The sequence below is a fragment of the Apostichopus japonicus genome, chromosome 9 (assembly GCF_037975245.1).
Source record: "Apostichopus japonicus isolate 1M-3 chromosome 9, ASM3797524v1, whole genome shotgun sequence".
NCBI lineage: Eukaryota > Metazoa > Echinodermata > Holothuroidea > Aspidochirotida > Stichopodidae > Apostichopus > Apostichopus japonicus.
In genome coordinates, this window is record NC_092569.1 from 16,678,929 (window position 1) to 16,701,490 (window position 22,562).

The following is a 22,562-nucleotide window of genomic DNA, read 5'->3' on the forward strand; positions in this document are numbered from 1 at the left end:
AGTCTCCGTCAAATGTTCAGTACTCGTTTGTAGTGATACTGCGTACTTTTGACGTTTATATTCAACAATACATCAGATTCACGCAATGGGTGGTTCTTGTCATTTGTTTAAATTGTTATTAAAATAACAGTTGATTCTTTCTTTTTGAAGAAAATGAGTATCTCGGTAGAATAAATAACTTTCAGTAGTGTGTGTCCCGATCAGATATTTACCATAGTGTTAAATTTTGAGTTAAACAAGCCGAAGCAACTTTATTCTCTCCTTGGTATGTTGGTATGTGTTGATGGTAAGGTTCATTAATGAAATATGTGACGAAAGTAATATAAAGATATTTTTTAACATATGTGTAATGATACTTGGTAGATTCACATCGAATAAAATCGATTCAGTATTTACAACAATTGTTTGTGATTTATGAGTATGATTTATGATTTAAGGGCTTCATTCCACAAGATCTAATTTGAATATAAGAGACGTTTTAAGTTTGATTGATTGCTCTGAGTTTCTGTACACTACCCTACGTCTCAGTGGCGTAGGAAGGTACTTTTGAGTGGGGGGGGGGCTGAAGACTGATGACCGGCCTGGGGGAGGGGTCTAAGGGGAGGGGGTGTGCCCCTCCCCTTTGGAATTTTTTTGCATTTCCAGGTGGCCTCAGATGCAGTTTGGTGCAATATAGCACACTTCAACACCCACTCCATTTTGTAAAGAATTTTGCATTTTCACCTGGCCTTAGATGCAATTTGGTGCTTCAAATGAGATTTTTTTCTCATTTGGAAATGAAAAAGGGGTTTTCTGACTTGCGGAGCGGGGGGGCGGAACGATACTTCCGCCCCCCCCATATTTTTCACTGGGGGGCTGGCGCCCCCCCCCCCAGCCCCCCCGGTTCCTACGCCCTTGCTACGTCTTATAATTCAACTTCGTTAATATGAAATGTCAAATGAGAATGTTTAAACTATATTTTATGAATTTAAGGCATCATTCCACAAGTTCTAATTTGAATAAAAAGACGTTTTAAATTTGATTGATTGTTCTGAGTTTCTGTACAGTACACTACATCTTATAATTAACCTTCGTTTAGATTAAATGTCTGATATGAATGTTTAAAACTATGTTTGTGCTATAATATTGAAATACTAGATTCGGCAGCAAAGTGTCAAGAGCGTTAAAATTTGTTTAAATTAATAATTTATTGTTGTCCTTAGTAATTCACAGTTATTTGTAGACTGACATATACTGTAAGTATCAGGTATTTATCTAAATTTGATTTACTTTCATCGATTTCTTAATCAGGTTACTTGTTATTTTGAAAGGTATAAATAAAAACACATTTGTCAAATGTATATATTTCTTGGCTAAAAGAAGGAAAATGCCCACCCAATAACATCACCAACTGAATGTTAAGAACTGATTACTGGTAGAAGCAGCATTTATCATAACATTTACGTACTATTCGCTACCAAATTTCGTCCAACAAAATATATATTACATATCCAATGAATTTGGAAATAAATATTTATCTGAGAGAGACTTTAAAGGCCATTATTATTAAATACGATAAAACGGTGATACGAAACATATACTGATATATGATATATTACTCAGTCTTCTGAAATAAATGTTTGATATTTATTTGTAGTATTAGTGAGGACTTTGGCCAGACAAATCAGAAGTTTATGTTGTTAACTTGATGAAATGAAGTCGATATGTTTTTCTTTTCAACTTTTCAACTGCTATGAAAAGAAAGCCTATCAAGATTTTCTTGATGAGATGGAACCCGCTCAAAACACAGGAAGAACAATCTACAATGTCGATTGATATAAGCAATGAGTCTTTAGGTAGAATAAAAACCTTTCTATGATAGTGGGTATCCTGAGTAGCTATTCACAAATGCCAAAATCGTTGCTTTGTTTATTTACACAATTGAACAAGTCAAGACAACTTTATTCTTTTTTTGTTTACTTTTGATCTGCTTTAGTCTTAAATGTAATTAAAGGAATATGAATTTGACTTTTAAAAAATGTGGATCTAATTTTTCTTACCTGCCTAATCCGTTAATAATAAAATGTATAGTTTGATCGATTGCTTAAAATAGTTCCTGTTATTGTTTCAATGCATTAAGTTATTGGTACCACACTGTACCATGTACCTAGCAAGTCACCTTCACCCATGTATTTAAAAAAATGTATATATTTAAATTACCAAAAATGGATGTTCGAACTATGTTTGTACTATAGTATTGTAGTACTAGCTTGGATGCAAGTTAAAGATGGCTAAGAGGAAAACTTCAAATGATTTTTTTGTTAAGGAATCCACATTTATATCCTTACATATGATAATTATTTTCATTTTTGTTTTATGTTATCGAAAATTGTTATAGTTTATTTGCTATGTTGTACGATATAATTAAATAAAAACGTACGTGATCGTTTCCACGATATATTGGCAAGCCATTGTCAGTTTTAAATCGCTGATTGTATTCGTCAATAAAGGGAATTCTTATCGTTGTTTAAAGAAAATAACTTATATGTAAACACTTTTTCAAACTTATCTCTATTTATGATATGGTCTAATCAAATTTCTTATGTTTTATTCCATGCATTAGGTAGTTCACAATTAGCACTCTAGTCTTTAAATAAGTACAAAATATCAATATTTTACAAACAGACAAGTACATCAATTGAACACCGACAAACTCAAACAGCATGGTAAAGAGAAAATGAAAAATCATATTGAGTTTAAAAATGATTGAGTTAGAAAATCATTTATCACAATTAAATATTCAACTTCAACTTGAATTCGATAAAAGATAAAAGAAACTTACGGTTTCTGCCTGAAAAGCTGGAAGTTGAGAGAAGAGTCCCAAAACACAAAATGTTAGGATGAACTGCATCGTGACAATATTTTCTGGTCTTAACGATCACAAATCTCAAGAAGGAATGAAGTAAACTTTCTGGCAGCGAACCAGTTCAATCACTTTCTGAGCTTACCCTGTGTACTCTGACGTGGTTGTTAACACGCGTCACCGAAGAGCTGATTAACCATTCACATTTATACTATTTGTTATAACCTGGATAATCTCGTAGTAAAAACATAAGCTTGCAGTTTTTCTATTGTCCCTTAAAAAGTAAAAAATTATGACCATTACTTTTAGTTCATTTTGATAGCTTTAATTGTATAGACGTAATACGATGTTGCTTTAGTGGTCACTTTAGTTATACTATAATCATATGCAATCTCAACCCAATTCAAAATATCTCTTTCGATAACACGAATTATATCGCATTTATATTACATTCAGCTTATTAATCTTTCACCCATAAGTACCTCCGTAAATTTGAATCCTAACGTACTACTTTCAATTAAGTGAATTTCGTCTCTTGAATGTTACCATCAACAGTTAAATGATATTAAAGGAAACTACTGTAGAGCCCCTTAAGCAGTGCCAAAATTTCAAATATATATCTACAATCAAGCCTTAGGATACCATTTAACAGTATCAAACCTCTATATCTAGGGAAACACGAGTTTTCTTTTATGAAATCCCACCCACGCTCTCTGCAAGTTGCCATGTTTTTTTGTTAAATTGCCTAGGATGCAACGTTTGCACGACGTCACATATGTACCTCGGCATAGCTAGACCTACCGCCATGCAGATACTCTTGTGGTACCGATGCACACAGAACAACGCTCGCGTACGGTATATGCTGAAACTACTAATATATCACTGATTTTCAAATCATTACAACGGTTGAATTTGGACTTTATTATCCAGAAATCTAAAGAAAATAACTGAAGTCACTATGTAGCCATCTTGCGTTCGATTTTGAGTAATGTATACAGACGAGATGTAGCCTAGGCCTAAACAGTGTATCGTCCAATATCAACAATCGTAGTTCAGGTAACAAGTATAGTTACTATATGACTTAGTCATATAGTAACACTACTAGCCATACTGTGACTGCGATCATCGAAAATATCGTTCATTCGAGCAACATGACTGAGGCACACATTATCCAAGATGACTATTGGGTAGAACTTACTCCATCACCCCGACATAAGGTGCGACAAAAAAAAAATAGTAATTTCAAAAGAAAGTAGTTTAAAATTCGGAAGCAAACAATGTCAATCACTGTGCGTTTGTGTTTTCAGTCATCCTGAAAAATACCAAAGTTTGAAGGTGTTTAACATTTATTTCATAAATATCCTAAAGTCTTAAGTCTAAAGTATCGTTCATTCGAGCAATTCAACAAGACTGAGGCCAACATTATCCCAGATGACTATTGCGTAGAACTGACTCCATCACCCCGACATAAGGTGCGACACAAAAATAGTAATTTCAGAAGAAAGTAGTTTAAAATTCGGAAGCAAAAATGACAATCACTGTGCGTCTGTGTTGACAGTCATTTTGCAAAATACCAATTTACGCAAATTTATTTATAAACGACATTCAGCGTACGTATGCATCTATCCTTCAAAATTGGTTAAATATTTTACATTTACCTGAAGTTTGAAGTTGTTTAACATTTTTTTCATAAATATTCTAAAGTCTTACAAGTTGTGTAAAAATGAACTATGTAATTATTTTATAAGTTGGCAACGTATTTTCAGGAACTCTCTCAGATGCATGTATGACGTCGTAAACAGCTGATTGTCTACTTCCCTCTCCTCCAATATGGAGGATAAGGGCGGAAAAGGGGATAAGGGCGAATAAGGGCGGGGAATTTTATGTTTTATTTTTTATTTAATGAAGTCGTAAAGGAAATACATGATAAAGATCATTATTGTTGGCGTAAATATATAATAATATCCTAAAGTCTTACAAGTTGTGTAAAAATTAACTATTTAAATATTATTTAAGGTGGCAACGCATTTTGAAGATCTCTCTCAGGTGCATGTAGGGAGTTGTAAAGACAGTTGATTGTCTGCCTTCCTTTCCTCCAATATGGAGGATAAGGGCGGATAAGGGGATGAGGGCGGGGAATTTGATTTATTTTATTCAATGAAGTCGTAAAGGAATAGCATAATAAAGTTCATTATTGTTGGCGTGAATATGTAAACTAAAAGTATGTGAAGAGTCAATCAGGCAATATTGCTCCCCATTAAGGTTACTTTATACAAGGGTAAGGATTTATGTTTTTAGAGTGTCTTTGTGAAATTACACTTACTACCAACAAGTTTTGAAAGGCAATGAGAAAGAGCTCTTTTAATGAATGGAATTTATGACGTAGGATGACATCAATCCTATCATACATTGTACAGTATGTGTACAGTAAACTTCTGAACTTGATCGATTAGAATGTGGCAGCAGTGATCCAATGGTTTCATTTATACAGTATCTTTCAGTAGGTCTTACTAAACAGTTGCCTTGAAGTCAGGGCCGACACTGACTTTCTTTTCATCTTTCTATTTTTGATTTTTTTTAATCATGATATCGACTTGTGTCGGCTATTGTCCTATATGACCGCTGGGAATGTTGAAACTTATTATCAATTGTTGCCTGTCACAAAGACATACATACACGTGGTCTGAGCATTCAGTGGTTGTAGAAGACGGGTGTAGTGCTGCGTAGAAAGAGAAGCAATGTGATAGCCAGAGCAGATTACGTCAACAGGAAAGATAAAGGAAATCATCCCCTGTAAAATGATATACTAGCCAACAAGAATTATACAGATAAACAGATCAAGCCCATGTAGGAGTTAGAAGTTTTAAGTTCATATTCGGTCGTCCTCTGTTTGAGAAAAAACAATTGAGTGTTTTTCAAGTTACCTTTAGAGTTTATCAGTGCTGAAATATTACAATAACATTAGCAGGGTGTGTTTTGGTTGCCTATGCATGTATTCAGTGAAATTCTGAAATTGATGACAATATTACAGCCGTAGAGAGGAATAATTTTATTTTCTGTTTATTCAGACAGGTTTTACTAAATAATAACAGAAATGCATACGGGATATTCTTCATCCCTTTTCAGTAGATTTGTGTGCAATGTATGTCTGAAACTACACCGTACTATATGAACAAAGGTAAAGCATCTAGCTGGATAAATTGTGCGTTAAGGTTGCATGTTTTTCGTGGATAAAAAAAAACGTTTGAAACTTAAGCTTTGCGCCTTCTCCTGAACAGAAAACTTTATTCTAAAACTGTCATTTTAGGATAGATCTGAAAAGTAATATCGCCCTATTCATATATGTATTAAATTTGAACCTTCTTGTGATTAACATGTTTCGATGAGAAGCTTGGTAACCAAAGAATACGTACACAGAGAGATGACTTTAAGATAGTTTGTCGCCAGTTATGTAGGCCTATCACATATCGGCATGATACTTGTGCTTTTAGACAAGGCATTGATAAGACATGGGTGTATACAATCAAACAATATGTGTGTGCACCTTTCGCATATTAATTTTACAATAGTATATTGATGTTTGCATGTGATCTATAAAGAGACTTAATTCATCCTCAGATAAGCGCCTCCATTGACGCAAATCACCGGTAAAGACATTAAATCTATCTACTTTCGTCGTTGACGACATACATATCTATATATATATATTTTTTTTTGGGGGGGGGGGTATACAGCAGTCAATGATCACATTCGCTAGATCTCTTCAGATCGGCCAACATTTTAAGAAAAAAGCCCATCGTCATGATTTGTGGTTATTTACTACTCAATCGTACCAAAAAAAGGTTGTCGAGTTAGGGATCGGTTACTTTGTGTTTATAATGGACTGCATAACGGGCTTCTAATATGCTGTTCGATTTGTGACAATGTTTGATATCAAAATCGTAGTATCTGACTAACCGCATTCACTTTCAAATACAGATGAAAAGTGGGAAATTTGGAATACATTCATATTTGAGTTTCCGACGTGTTCAATAGTACTATGGAAAGTTTCTAGGAGATGATTTTCGTTATTTCTTTTAATCAGTTACTTGCGTTCATTAGGTGAGCAGCAAAAACAAGAACCGTATTATCTATCCTAAAGTTAGAACTGCATTTACAAGTATGTCCGTTGATCTTCAATGGTTTAATGGTTGATACTGCTATGAAACGGAAAGTGTAAAGGCATTCTGGCGTATGAGGACATGTAATTTTATGGACTGAGGGCGCTGTCATATCTGGCCTAATGTGTATAATATGTACTATTTACAGATCTCTTAGTCAAAGCAATAATCAGATCGGGTAAAAAGCTCACACGCACGTTAACACACCTCTTGAACCTTGTATGGAAATGCGCTAGGTGATTGTCTAGTTAAAGGTTCCTTTTGTGCAGTTTTGCCGTACGAAATAAAAGTGCTCTGTGAAACACAAGTGCTTGAAACAGTTAGTCTAAATGGAATGTTCAAAAATATGTTTCAAAAGATCTCTTACTCAATAGTAACTCCAGAAATTGTTTATACTTTTAATAATCAACTCAGGGGTGCTGCCCTGATGTCATTAAAACCGTCTCCTATTCAGGGATTTGGCTGTATTTAATAGTATTTTAACATCAACAAATGAACAATTTAGACGTCAAAGGGTGCATTCTGATACACATTTAGACAATAAATTAAATAAATACAAGTAGTGCTAAATGCAAGCTTCTGCTAACGAATATTTCGTGTAAGTTTGAAAAAAAAGGTGGGTGTCCCGCGGTATAGAAGTAGCTCAATTCTTCTCCAACTGAATGAAGAAATTACCCCGAATGATCCATTTACCCCGACTGACCATCTAATGTAGAGAGGAGGAAGGGGGGGGGGCTTGGTCTATGTGAGCTAGGATTATAAAGTACGTTCCTACCGCAAATGAAAGTAGTGTGTAATATGTTTCTATAAGCTAAGTTCACGCCTGCCAAACTTCAATGTAAGACTCGCATCTTTCAAAGGTTTTAACACGTGATATTTCTGCTCTTCTTGTCACTTGAAACTCAGAAATAATTGGGTCTTCTTCAAATAATTTTCCTTTTGTCGTACACACATACTAATTGTTAAACTACTGTTTCAATATACACTATATACTTTTACTGGTTACTAGCACGTTGGCTATACATGGCACGTAATTCTTCTATTTTTCAAATGAAAATGTTTAGCCTTAAAGAAGCCGTAAGTTTGTTCATTAAATCCTATGAATTGACACAATTTACTGAACAATGTTCGATTCGTTAATGTACTCTAAAATGCAATAATCCAAAACCAAGCAAAGATAAACATAATTGAGTGTCTAATATTGCGCAATGATATCTTCATTTTGATGCAGTTTTTGCCAAGCTCTGGCGTAATGTTATCTATTACTATTTTTAGTAACTCTTTATATGGTAAAGGGATTGCTACGAATAACTGTCCTCCAACTTCTCCTCTTTCCCTGTTGGTTTCTTTTTTCCTGTAATGTAATACATACTTATAGGCAAAATCGTTTTTTTTTTTGGTAAAGAAATTTATAGACCGGCTGCTTTCCAATAAATGTATCACGTTATGAGTTTCGTGTTGTATGTGGACCTTAAGTGATGATATTTCCTCAATTATTTTCAAATCGTTATTGTACCTTTAAAATGCAATAATCCAGAAGCAAGCAAATATGAACATGATCATATTGAATGATTTCTTGAATTCGATGTAATGCTTGGCAAATGTATTGATACCTAGGCGGATAGTTATTTATAACTAACACTTTGGTAAGTTGTATGGTAATTTAACGATTACATTAATGATAACCTTTTTTTTCAAAGTGACTATATATTTCTATAAATATGGGTGGGGGGGGGGAAGCTGCTTTCAATAAAAGTAGCTAACATTATTATCATCGTCATCAGCTTACTGCTGTTTAAACATTCAACACACACAGAAAAAGGGATTTACAGGGTGGATAAGTACTTGAAATGTATTCTTCTTCAGTATTCGTCAATCGAAAATATTATGAAAAAGCAGTTATCGGTTTTGACAAAGAGTAATGTTAAAGTTATTCGTCAAGTAAAATTTTTCGTTCATTGTGTTCGAAAGATTACTTCTCCAGAAAGTTTACTTCTCCAGAAGCACTCGTTTGCTGGTGCCTTGTTTGAGAAATAATTTTCAAATTTCGATGAAAGTTTGAATTTTGACGGGACTCAAGGGACCCTTGAAGAAACTTCATGTTTTGTGATTGATGTTGCTGTCTGCGGCTGATGGATTAAACTGGACGTATCTTCATTTCTGCGTATTTTATGTGGTATTTACCTCCTGGAAGACTATACCAGAAGATGCTCTTGTAATCAGTATTTCCGGCTGAGTAAAGTCCGTTGAGATTGGCATAATAACTATAATACTTGTACCACCACGCTGCATGATAATACTGGGCCCTGTTATCACTACTATGAAGGTCGTTGTCACGGTCGAATGTCGTAAAGGACATGTTTCTGTAGTATGCCATGCTATCTGTCGCTGTGAAAAAGAAAACACGAGATGGAGATAAAATGCATGATTATATTTACAATAATTGTAAATTGTTTCCATACGGCATTAATTAAGAAAAGTTTCATTGTAGAGTTTACGTAAGATTAATGAAACACTGTCATATTAAGCAAACCTTTTTTTTTATAAATTTCTTTAAATGTTTACACCACTTGAAGGAATTATTAGTGCCTTTAGATGAAAACTGAAATAATATGAATTTGCTTTGTTATATTTTAAATGCAATAAATACGGGACGAAATGGCTAAATTTAGAACCAGTTTGTTGTCAGTATCCAATTTTCACATCACACCTTGCGGATTCATTTTTACTTCATGATTCACACTATGTCTATTTCAAGTAATATCATTGCTCCGACAATGGTACCGGTGTGTGGGAATCGTAACATGATATCAATCAATAATTATGATCAGGAAAATTGTTTTTTTCATCAATGGTTTTATTTACCAAATTATTGTTTAAGAAGTCTATAAAGATTTCTATTCTGTTATTATTCTCTTTTCGTTATGTCTCCATTTGATTAGAGGTGAAGACTTCTTGTTTATTAGGGAGGATAACGAAATATTATGGATCATGGGAGATGGAAGTTGTAATAGGTTTGTTGTTATCAATTACAAGTGCTTATGTCCCTGCAGGTATAACTGTTTCAACCTGAGTTCATTTAAGGAGCGCATTTATCATGGATTCAAACATAATTGCAGCTGACCAGCTTTCTTCCGATTTGATGACAAACGGTGTACTAATTGATTAAAATAGAATCAGTAATTGTCTATGACCGTCGGCTGTATATGCTTGAGCTCCCAATGTTATCGTTTATCACACATGAGTATACTTTATTAAATTTCACATTCGAACACAATAAATAAACCTATTTTATTTAAGATTTATGGATATTTTAAAGACAGTATGCTCAGTCTGATAGCGTTGACGTGATGGATTCGTCTTGTGTTTTTATAACACCAGAAGTAGAGTATAACGGCCATTGTCCGGGATATTGCAATGTATCGTTTTATGCAGATTTATGCAATGTTATTTTAAAACATGTTAAGTAGATAATAATAATAATAATAATAATAAATATCGTTTTTGAGCTGATCATTTCTAAAAGGTCTGCGTATATGCTACATATTTGACGAATGGTTACAATCGGCTAATGAACTGACAAACTAAATACACGGGTTAATTTGACGACAAATGTTAGAAAGGGAGGTAACGGATCAAGGTAGTTATGCAGAATTGGTAGAGGCTCATATAGTTTCCTTGTTAATATTCAGTCCTTTGAAATATTTCTTAAAAGTTATAGTTGATGACAAGCAAAATCCTCGAGGTTTTAAATATACGAACCTGCAGTGCTGGAGGTATCGTGTTCTCCAAGGCCAACTAAACGATACTTAGTCTCTTCATCACTGATCCTAAACAGGTCGTACTTCGCAAAATAGGGATCTCCATTCACGTTGTTTAAATCAATGCGAAGCATGTAATCCTTTTGGTTAGTTAAGAGTGATATTTTATCGTTGCCAAGCCAAAATTCCCTTTTCAGGAAACCAAAACCATCTCGGTAATCATCCCAGTCTCTGTAAAATTCTACGGAACCATCGACCCGGCGTTGGAAGACCTGGTTTAGTTTCAAAACAAAAAATGTCATATTAGGTTTGAAACTAATTAACAATTTGAACGATGTAAGTTTGATGGGTTTGATGTATCAGTGTTTATGGTTAATGTTTAATGGTTCGTGTAACGTTGAACAGATACGGTAACCTGTACAACATTTTGATTTTTCTTTTACTGATGGAATACATTGGTATCTTATAACTTTTGCCCATATTGCGAACGGAACAGAACTGAACAGAAAACAATCATATTTAGGATTATTAATGGTTACTCGTGAAGTTATTTTAAGAGTTATTAGAAATACATATCTAATACGGTAAATTTGACACTAAGTAACGTATTCCTTAGGATTAAATAAAGCTGAATAGATATGAATAAAGAATGCATGCCTTGTCGAACGAGTCAGCACCTGTAAAACATATAATCTGTATAAAGGAATCGCTTTTTACTGAACCAATAAAATATGAACATATTGCAGCAAGCACGCTAAATATAAATTAAGGTTAATATTATGTTATGTTCTTACCGTCCAGCCTCCTCCGTCAATTGAGTTATTACAGTAAACTCGAAAAGGTTCATTGGCTCCATCTGGCTTAATTAGATAAACTCCAGATTCAGAGGGACTCCCTTCACATTGGTCGTAAACTTCTTTACAATCTCGAGGATATTCTGGCTCTTGGTAGAAAAAGTAGGAAGAGTCTGTAGAAATGAAAGAAAAACTTTTTGGGTGAACTACCGAACTCGATGTCCCGTTTACGTGACTCTCGATTAAGGTGAAAATTACGGTTTGCAGAAGAAAATGTTTGCCAAAATAGTAAACATAAATCTTCTATACATTTCTCTGCTTGAAAGAACACCATGGAAGTACACATTGTAAAATCGTAAAAAGAAACAACAAATTTACAGAATAATCTTAAATGAAGTAACAGAAGCATACACAAATCCTGATCAGTTCTGGTTACTATTTCTGTTTAATTTAAAACGACAAATGTTGGCCTACTTTTCACCGCCGCGACAAACCTTAGATACAAATAATAATTGTTGGTACTTTTCAGTCAGTGATAAAAGCGTGTTGCTTTTCGATTATTGGATTTTTGTTTTATTTTACCATATTACAAAATTCAAAGTACGCATTTCTGTGAAGAAAGAATTAACGGTGGCAGGTCTTAGTTTATATATAATTACCACATCAAGAAACTTAAGTATAAATGCATATTAATTAAAAACATGTGAAGACTACTAAAGCAGAAATCACCATTATTGTCAATTAAGATCATTAATATAACTGATTAATTACGTTTCTGTAATACTGATGATGATATTTAAAAAAAAAAACGGAATTGAGTATTAAGTGAGATGAATACTAAGTATTTATTTACCAATTAGTATCTCTATAATAATAAGTTATTAAAGGCATAAAGACCAAATTGAAAATGTAAATTAAGTTAAATTCATACCGAAATTTGAAATGCAGTTAACTAATTTTAAAGATACCGATCGATTCTAGTAGCTTTGCTACTTTACGATTAATCGAAAAATGTTGGCCTCCACCGCGAGAAACGTTGAAAGGCTCTCAGTTTTTAACTATAAGTTGTTTCCAGCCAGCTTTAAAAGCGGGTTATTTTTCGTTTTACAGTATTTTTGTTGTTGTAACCAAGTTAAATATTCCACAGTACGTCTTTATGTGAAGAAATCATATAATAAATAATAACCAGTCCATGATGATATAAGGCAGTAGGTATTGGTGCATATTTAATTACCACATCACGAAACGGAAGTATTACAGTATATTAAACAAATTTATGTAAAAAAAAAAACAGAAATCACAATAATTGTGTATCAAAAACAATGATTTAATGACTAATTAAGTTAGATGAATCATATATATCGATGGGTACTTCTCAATTGAAAACAATGAAAAAATAAAAGAAAGTTACATTCATACTTGTAATGTCCTTCTTTAGAATATGTATGTTTTGTAACAGATTCATGTTAACAGATTAAAGGTCCTTGACAAAAGGAATTAATAAGAATGATAAATGTTTCTTACCTCCAGTGCTTCTTTTGTTCCTCCCAGAATTTTCCCGTTCAACATTCTAAAATGGAGATATAAAAATTGAAATATATATTCAACAAAGTCACTAAAAGGACATTAAGATAGCGGGAGGGACTCGTTTGTAAAAGGTACTTACCGCCCAAAATCAATTCAGTTCCAAAGCATTTTAAGTTGCTGCTAATCTTTGGTTAAAGTCCAATGAAGTGAAAACAGAGATCATTAACTATGTCACCATATGGTCATCTTAATCATTTCACTGATAGAGAGGCATTTACTTTGACTCCACTCGTATGACAAGGTTTCTGTAATATTCGTATTAAGATCTTTCTCTTTTACTCAGATATTAGCTTCTTTGTAGGAAAAATTTCGGGAAATCAAGAGACACTATTCCAACTCAGTATAACTATTCAGTTTATAACGTACATAGAGCTTTCGTTAAGCCGTGACATATTTTAATGAAAACAAAACGTGTTTCTATTCGATACTGTGTTGTCGCTGTGTTTTCTTCTTGGCATGGATGTTTGAAGACAAACTTTTTAAATTATTTTTGAAACTATTAAGATGACAGAATGACCGAAGAAACAAGTTACACACTCAACGCTATTGTTGTCCTGTTTCCCTCCCTTATACTGAATAACCTAGATAAAACAATAATATGTGGCGATGAATTTTCGCGACATGAAGTGAGAAAGTAACTTGATTCGTTCTGGACGTTCACAATTTCATAATTATATCTCATATTAATGGTCATGTTTGTGTTTGTGTAGTAAAAGGGAAATACGACTATAGCAGTGCTCACTTGAATTTATATCGTTTAACATAAAATTAAGGATTGATGAACATATTATGAGTTGAGTTTCACTTTTTAATTATCCTAGTTTAAGCAGTCGCTTTCGTATCTCTGAGCCATTTCTACATTTCGTCATGTCATCTTGTTTATTTTTATCATTTCTATTAGTATAAGCTGAATGAATTGCCCAGCTTCAACTTGCAACATAATTTACAATTTTTAGAAAGTTAAGTGATTTATGTCAAATAGAACAAAGTACGGTGGGTACTCTGGCCGTTTCTTCCTTCGAGGTTTTGTTTGCTTAGTAAGTTGTACTACTTTGACCATTTGGCACATATTATGTTTTTGTTAGTAATAATATATAAGACTTATTAAAACTTCCTCATAAACTTATACCACCGATACAATTTATTACAATAGAAGCAACATGAAATGCATCATTGATCAATGTTGTGTTTGAGAAATTGAAAAACTTCAACGCACTGATCTAGACAATATTTTATCATCAACTGTGATATTCGCTTTCTATATTGTTCAAAAATTGTAATGGATTCCTCACTGCCTTCTCCATTTTTTTCAAATGATTCCAAAGATGAATCCGTTTTGAAGATTTTATATAAAATAATTCCTTTACATAAACTAGCACCGTACCTCCATTAGAATATCTAATACAAATCCTAATCTAATAAATGTGGAAATACATATTTATTTGAGAGGTATTTTACAGGCCTTCATTACTATGCATACGATGCAACAATGTTATTAAGCCTTTACTCTAATATGCTATTTTAAAAGGTCTCATTCATAACAAATTGTTCAGTTTTCCATTTGAAGTAATACGGCGTACATTTGACGTTTATATTCAACACTACATCAGATTAAGGCAATGAGTGATTCTTGTCATTTGTTTAATGTTAATAGAATGTTTAAATATTTCATCGCTATGTCGTCGATGTCATGCCAAGGAAAAATGCTCTAAGAACACGGAAGAGAACAATTTATTCTTTCCTTTTATGTAAAAAAATGAGTTTCTAGGTAAAATAAATAAATTTCAGCAGTGCGTGTCCCGATTAGATATTTACAATTTTGTTTAACTATGTTGTTTGGTTTATTTACAGAGTTAAACAAGCCGAAGCAACGTCATTCTCTCCTTGGTATGTTGGGCTGTGTTTATGGTAAGTTTAATTAATGAAATATATGACGAAAGTAATATAAAGTTATTGTTTAATATATATTTACTGGTACCTGGATTCACATCGAATGTAATCGATTCAAGATTTAAATCAAGTGGTTGTGATTTATGAGTATAACTTATAATTTTAAGGCATCATTCCACAAGATATAATTTTAATATAAAGACGTTTTAAGTTTGATTAATTGCTCTGAGTTTCTGAGATTCGGCAGCAAAGTGTCAAGAGGGTTAACATTTGTTAAAATTAATAACTTATTGCTTTCCTAAGTAAGTAGTAGACTATCATTTAAGTATCAGGTTTTTAACTATTTTGATTTCTTCATCGAATGTTAGGGGGTGGTTGCTTGTTTGAAAGGTATAATTGAAAACACATTTGTCAAATTTATATATTTCTTGGCGCAAAAATGGAGAATGCCCATCCAAGAATATCAGCAATTAAAGGTTTAGAACTGCCTACTGGGAAAAGGAACATTATCGTAACACCAAATTACATCCAACAGAATATATAATATATATTCAATGAATGGGAAATAAATATTTATTTGAGAGATATTTTAAAGACCACTATTATTAAACACGATACAACGGTGACATGAAACATGATATTTTACTCAGTCTCCAGAAATAAAATTGTTTGTATGATATACATTGTAGTAATACGGGGGAATTTGGCCAGACATATCCGAAGTTCATGTTGGTAAACTTGATAAAATTCAATCAAGAAGTTTTCATTTCAACTTGTTTTACTGCTATAAAAAGAAATTCTATTAAGATTTCCTTGATGAGATGTCAAGAAAGGAACGCGCTCAAAACACAGGAAAGAACAAACTACAATGTCGATTGATATAAACAATGACTATCGCGATAGAATAAATACATTTCTAGAATAACGGTTATATTTAGTAGCTATTCAAAAATGCCAAAATCGTTGCTTTGTATAGTTATACAATTAAACAATTCAAAACAACTTTATTTTTTTTTTCTGCTTTTGATCTGCTTTAGTCTTAAATGTAATTAACGGAATATAAATTTGACATTTGAAATTATTGGAACTTATTTTCTTGATATGTAGAAGATAATCGTTTGAATCTTTCTCGCAACTCAAAGTTTTTTGATTTATGAGTGTTTCTTTTATTTGATTTAAGACATCATTTAACCATTTAATCTAACTTACCTAATCCGTTAATAAGAAAGTGTCAAGCTTTATCGATTGCTTTAAATAGTTACTGTTATTGTTCGAATGCATTTAATTATTGGTATTACACTGAACCATGTATCTACAAGTCACCTTCCTTCATGTATTTTTTTAAATTTATATTTGAATTGCCAAAAATGGATGTTCGAACTATGTTTGTACTATAGTATTGTAATACTACATTGGAAGCATGTTAGAGATGGCTAAAATGAAAAAAAAAATCAAGTAATTTTTTGTTAAGGAATCCACAGTTATATCCTTACCTATAAAAACCAGTTTTTTTTTATCGATCATTTTATAGTTTTATTTGCTATGTTGGACGATGTAATTAAATTCCCTTTTTGAAACGTGATCGTTTTCCACGATAAATCGGCAAGTCATTGTCAATTTTAAATCGCTTATTGTATTCGTTAGAGTAAAAGGAATTCTTATCGTTGTTTTACAAAAATAACTGATATTTGAAACCCTTTTCAAACCCATCCATATTTATGATATTATTAAAACAGACAAATACATCAATGGAACACCCACAATAAACTCAAACAGCATGGGAAAGATAAACTGAAAATCATATTTAGTTTAAAGATTATTCAGTTAGAAAATCATTTATCACAATTAAATATTAAACTTCAACTAAAATTTGATAAAAGATAAAAGAAACTTACGGTTTCTGCCTGAAAAGCTGGAAGTTGAGAGAAGAGTCCCAAAACACAAAATGTTAGGATGAACTGCATCGTGACGATTTTTTCTGGTCTTAACGATCGCAAATCTCAAGAAGGAATGAAGTTAACTTTCTGGCAGTGAACCAGTTCAACCACTTTCTGAGCTTACCCTGCGTACTATGACGTGGTTGTTGACACGTGTCACCGAAGAGCTGATTAACCATTTGCATTTATACTAATTGTTATAACCTGCATGGTCACGTAAATAAAAACATAAGCTAACAGTTTTCCTGTTGTCCCTTAAAGTGTAAAAATGATGACAATTACTATTAGTTCATTTTGATATCTTTAATTGTATAGACGTAATGCGATGTTGCTTTAATGGTCATATTAGACATTCAAATGCAATCTCAATTTTTTTCTTCAAAATCTCTTTCGATAACACACATTATATCGCAAATATATTACACTTGGCTTATTAACCTTTCACCTATAAGTACCTCCGTTAGTTTGAATCCTAACGTACTACTTTCAATTAACTTAATCCGTCTCCTGCATATTACCATGAACAGTTAAATGATGTTAAGGAAACTGCTGTAAAGCCCCTTTAGCAGTGCCAAAATTCAAATATATATCTACCATCAAGAGGATACCATTTAACAGTATCAAACCCCATATCTAGGGAAACACGAGTTTTTTTTGCATGAAACCCCACCCACGCTCTCTGCAAGGTGTCATGCATTTGTAAAATTTCCCACGATGCAACGTTTGCATGACGTCACACATGCACCTCGGCAGAGTTGGACTTGCCGCTATGCAGATACTCTTGTAGTACCGCTGCACACAAAACAACGCTCACGTTCGGTATATGCTGAAACCAGGGATTTGTTATTTCCATAACAACTCCCTGCTGAAACTACTAAACTATCACGGATTTTCAAAGTAATACAATGGTTGAATTGGACTTTATTATCGAGAAACCTAAAGAATAATAACTTAAGTTACCATGTAGACATCTTGCGTTCGATTTTGAGTAATGTATACGGACGACATGTAGCCTAGGCCTAAATAGTGTATCGTCCAATATCCACAATCGTAGTTCAGGTAACAAGTATAGTTACTATATAAATTAGTCATATAGTAACACTACTCGACATACTGTGACTGCGATCATCACTTCGTCGATAAAAAGTATCATTCGAGTTCATTCGAGCAATTCAACATGACTGAGGCCCACTTTACCCCAGATGGCTATTGCCTAGATTCGCCCTACAACTAACTCTGACACACCCTGACATAAGCTGCGACACAAAAATATAAATTTCAGAAGAAGTGATTGAGCCGTAGTTTAAAATTCGGAAGCAAACAATGACAATCACTGTGCGTCTGTGTTGACAGTCATCTTGCAAAATTTACGCAAAATTTATTTATAAACGACATTCAGCGTACGTATGCATCTATCATTCAAAATTGGTTAAATATTTTACATTTACTTGAATTTTTAAAGTGTTTTACATTTTTGTTTTCTAAATATCCTAAAGTCTTACAAGTTGTGTAAAAATTAACTATGTAAATATTATTTAAGTTGGCAACGTATTTTCAGGAACTCTCTCAGGTGCATGTATGACGTCGTAAACAGCTGATTGTCTGCTTCCCTCTCCTCCAATATGGAAGAAAAGGGCGGATAAGGGGATAAGGGCGGGGAATTTTGAATGTATTTTTATTTTATGAAGTCGTAAAGGAATAACATATTAAAGGTCATTATTGCTGGCGTAAATATTTATACTAAAATGTATGTGAAGAGTCAATCAGGCAGTATTAATGTTCCCCATTAAGGTTAGCTTATACAAGCTTGGAGAAGGACTTATGATTTTATAGTGTCTTTGTGAAGTTACCCTCACTACCAACATGTTAAAAAGGCAATGGAAGGATGTTCTTTTAATGCATAGAAATATGAAGTAGGATGACATCAATGCTAACATACATTGAACAGTATGCTGTAAACGTCTGAACCTCTAAGACAATGTGGCAGCAGTGATTGACTGATTTCATTGATTTATTTCAGTTGGTCTTACTAAACAGGTGCCTTGAAGTTAACTCCGACACTGACTTTCTTTTCATCTTTTTATTTGTGTAATAAGGATGTCGACCCGTGTGGGCTATTGTCCTATATGACCGCTGAGAATAATAAAACTTTTTATCAATTGTTGCCTGTCACAACGACAAACATACACGTGCTCTAAGCAATTCCGAAAAATCAGTGGTTGTAGAAGACGTGTGTAGTACTGCGTAGAAATCGAAACAATGTGATAGCAGATTACGTCAACAGGAAAGATAAAGGAAATCATCCCCTGTAAAATGATATGCTAGCCAACAAGAATTATACAGATAAACAGGTCAAGCCCATGTAGAAATTAGAAGTGTTAAGTTTATATTCAGTCGTCCTCTGTTTGAGAAACACCAGTTTAGTGTTTTTCAAATTAACCTTTACAGTTTATAAGTGCTGAAATATTCTAATAAAATTAGCAGGATGTGTTGTGGAAGGCTATGTATGTATTCAGTAAAATTCTAAAAATTTGCTGACAATATTTCAGCCGCAGAATAATATTTTTGCTCTTCTCTTTATTGAGACAGATTTTACTAAATAATAACAATAAATACATATTGGATATACTTCATCCTTTGTTTGTGTGTACTGTATGTCTATATATACATACATACTGTACGATATGAAGAAAGGAAAAGCATATATTTCGTTATGGAGGGAGGAGGGGGGGGGGGGGGTGGAGGAATGAACGAATGTTATCTGTAGTCAATGATCACTTTTGCTTAATCTCTTCGAATCGGCCAAACTTGTGCGAACAAATTTTATTGTTTATATTTATAATGGAATGCATAACGGAACTGTTATAAGCTATTCGAGTCGTCAAAATGCTTGATATTAAAAACGCAGTAGCTGACTAATCCCATTTACTTTCAATTAAAGATGAAAGAGTGGGAAATTTGGAATAGATTCATATCGGAGGTTTTTGACGTGTTCTATGGAAAAAAATTCTAGGAGATGATTTTTTTCTTTTAATCTCTTTTATTCAGTTACTTGCGTACATTAGGTAAGTAGCAATGGACAATAAAAGAACCGTAGTATATATTCCAGAGTTAGAACTGCATTTACATGAATGTCCATTTTTTTTTAATGGTTGAATGATTGATACTGAAATGACACGCGAAGTGTGAAAGCCTTCTGGCGTATTAAGACATGTAATATTATTGACTGAGGGCGCTGTCATATCTGGCCTAATATGTATAATATGTACTGTTTACAGATCTCTTAGTCAAAGCAATAAGCGGATCAGGTAGAAAGCTCACACATACGTTCATACACCTCTTGAATCTTGTATGGAAATGCGCTGGGTGATTGTCTTGTGAAAGGTTTCACTTGTGTGCAGTTTTGCCTACAAAAACAGGTGCTCTGTGAAACAACAGTGCTTAAAACAGTTAAACTGGAAGGTTCGAAAATATGTTTCAAAAGATCCCTTACTCATTAGTTACTCCAGAAATAGTTTTTATATTAATTATCAACTCACGGTACTGTTATGATCTGCAGTTAGTCAATGCAAGTCAGTGAAATTTTCGATATGATAGCGCCCTCTTTTAATTCTGGGCGTGACTAGATGGCTCCTTTGAATTCTCAATTGCTTATTACAGTCGATACTTCGCACTTCTGATTTTTGGGGGCGCTACTTTGTCTACCGTTTTGTCTGATGTTATGACTATTAAACAATCTAATGAAAATCAAGTTCGAGTGACAATATGACATTGTTTAGTAACAGGGGTAGGGTGAAATGCAGGTAACCCACCCCCTCCTCCTTACTATTGCTATTGTAATCGACAGTTGGAATGCAAGCACCACCCCATCCTCGCCTTTGTACATCTACGGATGAACTCAAAAGCAATTTTTTGGATCCCTCTGGTTCATCAATTAAATTAGAAAACAAGAGTTCCAGATAGTCAAATGATGCCCGTCTAGTCACATATCTCTTTGTAAACCTTGAAGTATCTTTTACAAATATTGCATGTTCACGAAATCCCACACATCTTAATTTACGAGATGTATTGAGTTGCCATCTGGGAACCCTACGCTAAATAATAAATAAAAAGATCCCCCCATTGAATGGTAGAGACTTGCATGGGACCGTGGTGAATCAAGGATTCCACAAAAGAAAGGGTGCTGCCCTGGTGTCATTAAAGCAGTCTCCTATTCAGGGATTTTGATGTTTTTTAAATCAGCATTTTGCGTCCTTTCCTATGATTTTTTCTCAACCTCACTGATTCCACTATGCCATAACGACATACATAACTAGCTTATCCATTTATATTTCACTTCAAATGGTGGCATAAAAGTCGAAAAATTTGCAACTTTCAACTTTGTTGTTCTCCAAGATATTTTCCGTTGGGAACCCAATAAACCTCGCCAATAATATGAATATTTAAACACTACGAACGTCGTTGACAGATACGTAATAAAACACCACGCTTGATTTGTGTACAGTCTATATGGCAGTTGTACCAGGGAGTTGCATAACAACTCCATGGAGGTAAAAACAGTCTGTTTTTACCTCCATGGTTGTACCAACGCAAAGTCTTGAATCTATATTTAGCAACGGCTCATAACTAAACCTGCATCTCTGATTGGTTGAATTCAAACTAGTGGGTTTGGGGAACTGAATGCGATTAATTTTGTATGTGGAATACTCGCCAATTAACGTTGTTGGCAGGGAAAAACTTGGCTAATATCTTAGTTTGCTGTTTTGTGATTTGATGTAAGTAAAAACTCGATGGACATGTCAAAAAAGTAGAAAACGGCGACCAAACATGAATAAACATACTTTTCACTGATTGGTGGAATTCAAACTAGTGGATTTGGAGATATGAAACTTTGTCGAGGACACTCTTACTCGTTATCGACATAAATCGTTAATTACTCGCTAATTAACGCTCTTGGCAGGGTGAAACTTGGATGGTATCTTAGTTTGCTGTTTTATAATTGATACATGTAAAAAAAATCGATGCACATGTTAAGAAGGTGGAAAAAAGCGACCCAACGCAAAATGCTGCTTTAACAATCAAAGAATGAACAATTCAGACACCAAAGAAGGCATTCTGATACACAATTAGACAATACATTAAATAAATACAAGTAGTGCTAAATGTCAGTTTTTGCTAACAAATATTTCGTGTTTTAAAAAAAAAGGTGGGTGTACAGCCGTATATAAGTAGCTCAATTCTTCTTCAACTGAATGAGGAAAGTACCCCGAATGATCCATTTTACCCAGACTAACCATCTAAGGTAGAGATGGGGAAGGGGGGCGGCGGGTGGTGGGGCATGGTCTCTGTGAGCGAGGATTATAAACTACACTTCTATCTTAAAAGGAAGAAGTGTGTTATATGTTCCCCTAAGGTAACTTTTAAACGGTCATCAAACTTCAATGTAATTCAAGCATCTTTCAAAGGTTTTAACACGTGATTTTTCTGCTCTCCTTGTGACTTGAAACTCCGAAATAGCTGGATCTACTTTTGTCCCCTTTCGTCCCCTTTTGTCTCACACATACTACTTGTTAAACTACTCTTTCAATAGC

The 22,562-nt window shown here is 33.7% G+C and overlaps 1 protein-coding gene across 1 annotated transcript; it reads right to left on the reverse strand.

The window, feature by feature from the left end:
- Positions 1-8,836: 8,836 nt before the first annotated feature.
- On the reverse strand, positions 8,837-16,998 carry LOC139973918 (fibrinogen-like protein A). Its single transcript, XM_071980807.1, has 5 exons — positions 16,930-16,998; positions 13,082-13,127; positions 11,558-11,730; positions 10,765-11,035; positions 8,837-9,390 (listed from the first exon to the last, which is right to left on the reverse strand). Exons 1-5 carry the CDS (start codon positions 16,996-16,998, stop codon positions 9,140-9,142), a joined length of 810 nt encoding a protein of 269 aa, XP_071836908.1. The 3' UTR covers positions 8,837-9,139.
- Between the last annotated feature and the right edge of the window lie 5,564 nt (positions 16,999-22,562).